Below are 9905 nucleotides of genomic sequence, written 5' to 3' on the forward strand. Positions count from 1 at the left end.
CATTATTTATATAAAAAAAATACCTGTAATTTTATTGATGAATAAACTTATTCATACAACTTAATTTAATAATATTTGATTAGATAATTTTAAAGTAAGAAAAAAAATAACTAATTACATCACATAATGGTAAATTGTCACATCAATTTGTAATTTATCATAAACTATTATTTTAATTTATATAAAATAATTAATAAAATTTGTTTGAACAAATAATTTTTACATGTTTCATGTTTCGTCAATTGTAAACAATATTTGAAAAAAGAAGGGTGATGGTGATAAAGATGATGACGATGGTAATTTTAAAATGACAGAAAACCTATATATAAAGACAATAAAATTATATGTATAATTTTTATATAAATTTTATATACAAATAGCGATATATTATTATACGATTATATATTATTTGATTTTTAATTATTAATTATTTATTTATATATTAATATATTATTATTTATATATAAAATTATGTATAAAAGTTATACATATAATACTACTCACAGAAATATGGTCAATATTCAAAGTAATTATTTTGCATTATAATGAGGTATATTTTATGGTTTTGTTTATATAGGCGGTGGAGGATAAGTCATTAATTAAAGTCAGTAATCAATAATACTTGTAGGTAGCCCAACCATTAGAGATCAGACACGTATTCAAAGTCATTTGCCATTGTTGAATTGACTGAACACTAAGCCACAATTAAGCGGATGATTAAGAAAGAGAAGGAATTAATTATTCAATAATAAGGATTAAAGTAAACAAGATACTAATTCTAGGTTTTACTGTTTCCATCATAGAAAATTACAAATCCATCCTTATTGCCTGGACGGAAAGTCGTCCTCAACCCCATCCGTCCATTTTCCACCGACTCTATTCTCTCTCTCTCTCTCTCTCTCTCTCTCTCTCTCTCTCTCTCTCTCTCCCCTCATTTCCGCTTATAAACTAACTATTTTCCGGCGTGTTTAGTTAGGTAATATTTTAGGTCAAACAACTATTTTCCACCTAAGTTTTTGTGTAAATATTTTTTCATCTGTTACATATCAAAAATATAAATGTCCACCCATATATTAAATTTCACTATTATTATCAGGGATAAAATTCTCATTTAAAGATTTTATTTTTAAAAAGATTATGTTTTCACCTTAATTTTAAAAATTAATAATTTTTCCCCTAATCTTAAAATTCTTAGGTGTAAAAACTTACTCCCCCCTTCCAAGTCTAGAGTTTTACACAACTTTCATATTTTTTTCATTGATAGCCATCTTCTCAACCTTGTAAAACCTTTGAGTTTCACCCCCACTTCACCTTTAGTTTCCAAATCGTCGCCAGTGACTTTCTGCCTTCATCTCTGACATCTCCACCACTGAGCACGAGCCGTTGGTGTCCACTTCCCTACTATATCTCTATCGTTGGAAGCAAGACGCACCAAGGAGGCCGAAATCGAGCAAGATCTCTTACTCGATTTTCATTTGTTTTTTCTTCCAACGACAGAGATATGGTAAGGAGATGGACACCAGTGGCTCATGCTTGATGGTGGAGATGTTGGAGACGACAGGAGAAAGTCGTCAATGGTGATCTAAAGGTGAAACTCAAATGTTTTGGAAGGCTTGGGGGCGGTTGCAATAGAAAAAGATATGGAGGTTGTGCAAACCCTAAACTTGAGAGTAAAAGTTAGTTTTTAAACTTGAGAAATTTGAGGCTAGGGGAAAAATTGTTAATTTTTAAATTAAGGTGGGAAAATTATATTTTTCTTTAAATAAAATCTTTAAATGATGATTTTACCTATGACAGTAATAGAAAATTTTAACAAATATGTGAGTATTTAAATTTTTGATAGTTAACAAGTAAAAAGTTGGGTTTGCATCAAACCTTGGGTGGAAAATATTCATTCGACCAATATTTAGAAAGATTCCCTTTAAAATAAATTACTTAGAAGATTTTTAAGTATAAATGATCACTATGTTTGATAAAATTTAATAGGTATAAATAATTATTGTGTTTAGTTAAAGATAATAAAAAAATATTAATAAACTATTTTACTTAAATATCTTTTGGTATAATTATTCTAAAATATTTTTGATATTATTTGTTATATACTTAAAAATGGGGTTATTTTTGTTTTAAAAAATTAATAAATAAAAATATAATTATAATAAAATCAAGATTATCTTGATAATATTTTAATACTCAAAATAAAGTTAGTAATTAGAATATTGTTTATATTATCTATCACATTATTATTGATAATAAAAAATTATTATAATATTTTATTATTAATAAACTAAATAAAATAATAATAATAAAAGATAAATTATCAAATAATATTTATTAATTAAAATCCAAACCAGCATTCCAGTTATTTCTGTTTGCTCATTAATTAATTACAATTTTACTCAAATCCAGATCTTGATCACCTTAATTAATTAACTTTAAAAGGTTATTATCGTCAAACAAATAAATAATTAAAATGAATGCACTTGGAAGAGCAAACATCCACCTCGGCTTTCAAATAGGCGCTTACGTGGGTGGAATGATAAAAGTACGAAACGGCCCTTCGAATGGACGCATACTTAGTACTTTACATCGGTTTAGTTTAACTATAAATAGACAGAAGAAAGCGGGGCTGATCCCTGGTGGATTGTGTCGGCCAAATTTGTATTTATCTTTAAGGGAGATCTACGTGGCGGCCGTCCCCATACGACAGACTAGCAGCCAAGTGGGAAACTTAGGCTTCTTGCCTCTGCAGATTTCTCCATATATAAATATAACATCTTTTATATATACAATTATATGTATATAAGCGTGGTTTTCTGAGGCAAATAATTTGTTGGATCGAATCTGTTTTCGGCATGAGCCTCAATCTATAGTTTCAGAAACAGCAGGAGTTTTTGTTCTTATATAAAGATTCCGTACGTTTATGATGAAAGAAGAATTTTGTTCATCGACTTCTACAAGAAACATGAACACAGAGAAGCAGAAGCAAGAGCAAGAGAAAAAACCATACAAAGGGATAAGGATGAGAAAGTGGGGAAAGTGGGTAGCTGAAATCAGAGAACCCAACAAGAGATCTAGAATATGGCTTGGCTCTTACACCACTCCGATAGCTGCAGCACGTGCCTACGACACAGCCGTCTTCTATCTTAGAGGCCCGTCTGCTCGACTAAATTTCCCTGAATTGATTTTCCAAGATGACGATCTTCGAGACATGTCCGCCGCTTCTATACGCAAGAAAGCTACAGAAGTTGGAGCTAGGGTTGATGCCTTGCAAACTGCCCTCCATTCATCATCACAACAACGCTCAGAATCAAATTCTACCGCCCGCTTATCTGAGAAGCCCGATTTAAACAAGTACCCAAACCCAGAAAGTTCTGATGAAGATTGAAAGAGATAATAAATACATGGAACCAAAAAGGGTTCTGTTTTATTAGGTTAAAAAGCTGGGTAGCTGCTTTAATCATGATCTACAATTAATCTCTCAGTTGTAACTTTATAGAAGCTAAACGAGAATATAGGAAGTTATGTACTGAATCTCTTAATTAAATTTAATGTTTCCTCTTTTTTCCCCCCGATGTTGCGTACTTTCATTGAAGGCGTGGGAATAGTGATGGCCTATCTATTGTCGTACTTCATGTTTGAATTGTTGCCAAACAGAGACAAAGTAGATAATATTTATTAGAAGATGAGGAAGAAAGTGGGGATGTAGTTGCATTTGTTATGAGTTATGAGGTGGTTGTCACTGTGGACACCACAAAATTAAACAACTTCTGAGTGTGGAAGAAGAAACTGAAGAGAGAAGAGAATTAAGTGGTCCTAAATCAGCCGGGTCTGGGTCTGGGTCTGGGAGGTTGTCACCGTCATGGAACTGGTGGAAGCTTACGTAAAGGTCGTTTATTGGAGGTTGATGGGCGATCTAATGTGGGCGGTGAGTGGCTTTTCTGTTCCTTTAAAGAGCTTGCTTAATTATTCCCCTATTATCTTTTAATTTTCTTGTCGAATGCTTTAACATGAAGCCTCCCCTTGTGATCTGTGATATCTTTTTTTTCTTTTTTTCAATCCGCTGCAGCCCAACTGTAATCCAATCAATGTGAATTCAGCTGCATCTTTCATCCAGCCAATTGATGCTACCTATTTTCCCCTGTGGACGGTTAATTATTTGATTAATTAATGTTAATTGTATTTAGACACATTAAGATTATTTAAAGTCTGATTATTCCAAGGGAGTTGTGATTTTCAACGCTGAGATGCGGCTACGTATTAACAAGCTGAAACTTCTCTTTGTTATTAAATAAATAGATTTAAACAAGGTCACCTTACGACTCGCATTTAACCTGCTACAGAATAAAGTATTTTTTTAAAGAATGAGTAATTTGAATTCAGATAGTTTCTTATTATCTAATTAATTATTATTTTATTTTTAATTTAAAATTATTTATTTATATGGTGATATATAATTTATATATTTAAATTATATACTAAAAATATATAAAATTTTATTATTTAAAAATTAGATGATAAGGGACCTAAAATAAATTTAATGTCTCCCTCAATTAAATGAATTATTGGCAGCATATTTCCAAAACAAATAATTTACTCACGTGCATATTTAAATCATTTTCCCTTAAAGCAATAAAGTACAAATCAGTTAATTATACAATATAATTAGCAATAAAATTATGTGTTGATGTGTTAGGTACATATTTTTATTTATTAATTGTGCTCGAATGATTTTAAATTAATAATAAAATAATATTTAATTATATAATAATATATATAAATAATTATATATTTATATATTTAAAATATATACGTATAATATTGTTCTATAATTAGTAGCCAAATTGTCTTATAGTTTAGATACACCCAATGTTTTTATATAATTTTATACGATAAAAGTATGTGTTATTAAATGATTGAATATTTAAAACTTAATACTAATAATATTACTCTAGAGTTAAAGCAATAAAGCACTTAGATAGGTTGTTCCATAGCTCGGATACGTCCAATTATAGTTATCAGTATCTTATGATATATGATAAGTATTATATAATATGATACGTATTATAAAATATATCAAATTAATACGATACAGTGAAAGGATTATACGATATGATATGTATTATCGATACGATTCAATATACTTTTTAAAGAAAATAAAGATACATATAAAAGATCTTAAATTTTGAAGGATGTTTGCGATATTTTTTAAAATAATAACGTATCAATTAGATTTTTTTCATTATTATTATTTTTAAATTGTATAATATAATTCGATACATAATACGAAAAATAATATTTTTGATATACGATTTGACTACCATACATGTAATATTTATACATTAACAAAAATAATAAAAGTGTGTATTATCATATGGATTAATGATATCATTTAAATATTCAATTAAATATTTAAAACTAAATACCGAGAATATAATTTTAGAGGTAAAGTCTCGTATATTTATTGGTGAATATCTGAGATGTATAATATGTTTGCATCTACTTTTATCAATTCAATGCTCAAAATGTTTGTTTCTATTGCAACGTAACACCCGATCAACATCTTCCTATTCATGGTGCACAATAAAATTAGTCAACAAAAATGAAACCCATAGTCTAAAATTTGGCTATTTGTTGGAATTTTCCTGGATCGGGGTTTGGACTGAAGCTATCGGTCGGCAGAAACAGCCACATAAATTTCATTATTTCAATGCAAAGACGTATCAATGACCTTTTTTAACTAAGCTAAGACTCCTCTATGCGCAGCTTGTTAATTTTCAAACCATATATTTCATTATAATCTTTTTTTGTTCTAACAAAGATCAGCCAAGTGTTTGGAAAGGATAATATACATTTACCAGTTGCAACCCATCATATATCACTTACTCGAATCCAATTTATGCGTGGTCTGTTAAAAATTAGTTTCGTTTAATTAAATTAGATAATTAAATAATTCAATGATAATTTACTGATGACTTAAATAATATATAAAAATAAGGTTAATACACTTAAAAGTTATTATCTAATAACCTATCATATGTTTACTAGGTCTCGTTTTTTAAATCCATTCAGTATAACTTTATCAATTAAAATATATTATTTTAGGAAGGTTTTAGGAATAGAAGATCGGTTACTCTGATGTTACTAATTTTGACAATATTATAAATTCAGAATAAATGACGTCGAAGGTATTCATTGAAGTCTAAAGTTTTTAATTCAATATTTTATAATTTGTATGGAGACTGCAAACTTAGGATTGAATAGTTTCATTTTAGTTTGTGTAAATTAACTCTTCCATGACTTGAAAATTTCTAAATAATTAGTTTAATACTGCTGAAAATTAAACAATAATCAACCGGCTAATTATATAATTAAGCAGGCTGTCGATTACTGTGACCAGGCTGTCATCACCCTCAGACAAAGCCAACTCAATTTAATTGCTTTACTCTCGCCTATCTCCATCTTCCTTAATCATAAAGAAAAAGGTTTACGTATTTTTTCAATAATTCCTCATTTATATATACATAGAGTGAAAGGTAGTGCATCCCCACCTACAAGAGAATCCATCGAAGATTGCTTGATACACATTAGTTTCCTATATATATATAAAGCTAGACATAATATAAATTCTGTCGCTTATATAGGTTATGGTTTTATATAGGTCAAAAGACTTATTTCCATACAAGGTTTAGTGTAAATTCAAACTTACATTTGTTAACTTTTAAAAATTTAAATATTTATTCGTCTTTTAAATTTTATTATTATTATTTAACTAAAAATATTTAAAAATAAAATTAAAATTTTATAAAATTTTTAAATGACAATTTTATCTTTGATAATAATAATAAAATTTAACAGATAAGTGAATATTTAAATTTTTAAAAATTAAAGAACATTAATTTGGGTGGGAATAAGTCTTTTAGCCTTTTATATATTCTCTAGTCCTCTACTTAGCCTGTTGCTTCTTGTGTTAATATTCATATTGATATCTTCAGTCATTCATTTACGACAAAATATTTTGCTAGATAAGTCGTATCTTCCCATTTCCACACTTCGTTTGAGTTCTTCGTCTGGTAATGGACTTTGACAAATGATTAAATGAGCTTGGATATGATCGGATAGGATTTGGAAATTGAAGTGGGGTGGTGGCTTGCTCTCTCTCCATTACTTTCAAATAATTGGTTCCATATGATTATGCAATGATCGGCATTCCACTATTATTCTATCCATATAAGGGTGGTGAAGGGACAAGTGTCAAATTTTGGTGTGGAAAGTAAATGTCAAAGGGTCTACGTTTGACCATTTCTCTTCTGCTCACGTTTCTTTATTTTAGATTTTACGGAGAAACCAACTATACCAGAAAGAAGGTAGGACTCCAATTACAAAACGACATTTGCATGTGAACAAAAAATAGTTAATTACGACAAGTCGCTGTTGCATGAACGACCAGTCGTACGATTGGAAAAAAGATCTTCGATTATGGGCTACACAATCATTTGGGTTCAAGAAAAGGCCTGTATTATCATAAGCTTAAGCCCAAAAGATTTGAGGATGACTGAGACTAAGTTAAGCAGTCCAAAGGAAAAGAAGCAAGCCATTTTTATTGTCATGGAGTTGGACTATTTGGATTCTGTAATTATTAATTCATTTGTTTTCTGAAGATGGAAATGAAATTTAAACAGAATAATGCTTAATGAGTTAAGAAGAACCTAGATAGTAACGCTTAGGCATTATTAAGTGGTGAACAGTTTTGTGTACTCTAAATTTTTGGAGATTTTGAAACTTATTGTTATAAATTAAGCGGCGAAACCTCGAGATACTTTTCACTTGTTTCTTATAAGTTTGAGACCTTACCTTATTTCTTTGACTAATGAGTTGAGTTACATAATGCAGCCAGTTTTGGAACCCACTCTTTAAAAGTTCATACATCTCATGGCCAAAAATTAACGATTTTTTAAATCCCTGTAAGTAGTAGAATCAAGGACTATGGAAATATGTATATAAAAACAAGCATAAAACCATAACGACGTTTGGAGGCACCACCAATGATGAAATTTGACTTGGTTGCTTCGATAACTCCTCACAAGGCAATAAGGCTCCTATTTGTCAATACGGAGGTATCAAGAAAGTCACATGATATTGGTTAAATTGTTAGGGAGACACATGAATGCTAGTTCATGTTATAATGAGTGATATTTGTGAATGAATGTGCAGGAGAAGAAGATAAGCACTTTTTTTTTTTTTTTTCTAGTTATATGAAACACTAACCCATGATAAATTATAGGTATACTAAACACTTAACCCTAATCACTCCTCACAAATGTCACTTCAACTCTTTGACTTTAGGGTTATTATTGTTGGACCCCTTAAGATTTAAAATCTTATACTTAGATCCAATAAATGAGTGTTAAATTCATCTAAGATAGATTGGGCAAAGATGACATTAATGAAGATTGAAATCATTAAATCGGGATAAACCCTACATGATTTACTCTTTATGTAATATGCCTAAAACATATTAATTTTGACAATCAACCCTCTATCGTGGATAGAGGATAAGAAGCTACGTCATAGTGGAGGAGATGGCGAGTCATGTTTATCAGGAAAAATGATAGTTTAAAAATAAAAGAGTATCTGATGGAGATTGTTGTAGCAATAGGGATGAGATGGGGATAGAGATGGAATAAGTTGGGACAATGATTTTGGAAAAGAATCGTAAAGTTTTTGATAAAATGCCTATTCTACTTTTCTACTTGAAGATTTTATTAAGGGATTTGAGTGACAGTGAACTAAGGGTTAGGGGAAAAAATCATGGTATAATCCATGATAGTTGAATTATGTATCATATCATATATCAAAAATTTAATTTTACATATCGTATATTAAATATCATATTATATCTTATGATACAATTTTTAAAAAATTAAATAATTAAATAATTAAAAAATATAATTAATATGTTATCATTTTAAAAAATATCACAAATACTTTTAAAAATTTAAAATTTCGTATATATATTCATACTATATCATTATTTTCTTTAAAAAATGTATCAACCTATATCAATAATACATATTATATCGTATGATATTTTTACAATATTATATTAATTATGATATATCTTATAATAAATATATTATATTTTCTTTATATCATATTATATACCATAAAATTCTGGTAATCATTATCCCAATAAAGCTCAAATGTATCGCAAAAAGTGGTGAGCTAAGTATAGATAAACAAGGCCCATCTAAATCTAGCTGGGAATATATTTCAGAGTCAGTAGCAAAAGTGGTTGAAGGTGACCCCCCCGCCTGTAATATAAAATATGTAAAATCAATTAATAATTTAATTTAAACCGAAATAAAATTCAATATTAAAATTAATTTCACGGACAGGGGATTGATCCAGCACTGATCATTATAGATTTAAATTAATTAGTTTAAGGTTTGAAAATTGTAAAATAAAAAATATAATAAATAAATGATGGTAGTGTGTGTGGTCCATGGACACGTGCAAATGATACCATTGTCTTCCTTAATCATGATTCCCACCGCTAATCTTCCACTGTCTGGGTCCCACTCCTTTCGTCCCAAAACTCCACCGCCTGTGACTGACATACTCTCTCTCCCTCCGAATTCATCGTCATCGTTAAGAGTCAGACATTCAACAGTGTTGCCTTTTCCCACAAACCAAGCTAAGCAGACGTGTCACTTTATCATGGGCTTGTCATCAGTCAATTACGTTCACTCACTCTTGAGTGGCTGTGATTCAATGTAAAATTCTACACTGCCACCTGAATTGCAGCTACTTCTGTTGAATAAGATCATGTATTTCAGGACCCACTTACATTTACAAGATAGTAATATTCGTCCAGTTAATCTTAGAGCTATTCATAACTGTTT

At 29.6% G+C, this 9905-nt stretch overlaps 1 protein-coding gene across 1 annotated transcript; it reads left to right on the plus strand.

The window, feature by feature from the left end:
• The first annotated feature begins 2660 nt into the window (after positions 1 to 2660).
• Positions 2661 to 3575, plus strand: LOC123202620 (ethylene-responsive transcription factor ERF010-like). Its single transcript, XM_044618581.1, has one exon. It carries the CDS (start codon positions 2924 to 2926, stop codon positions 3386 to 3388), a length of 465 nt encoding a protein of 154 aa, XP_044474516.1. The 5' UTR covers positions 2661 to 2923; the 3' UTR covers positions 3389 to 3575.
• The last annotated feature ends 6330 nt before the right edge of the window (positions 3576 to 9905 follow it).

Source organism: Mangifera indica, chromosome 19 (genome assembly GCF_011075055.1).
Source record: "Mangifera indica cultivar Alphonso chromosome 19, CATAS_Mindica_2.1, whole genome shotgun sequence".
Classification (NCBI taxonomy): domain Eukaryota; kingdom Viridiplantae; phylum Streptophyta; class Magnoliopsida; order Sapindales; family Anacardiaceae; genus Mangifera; species Mangifera indica.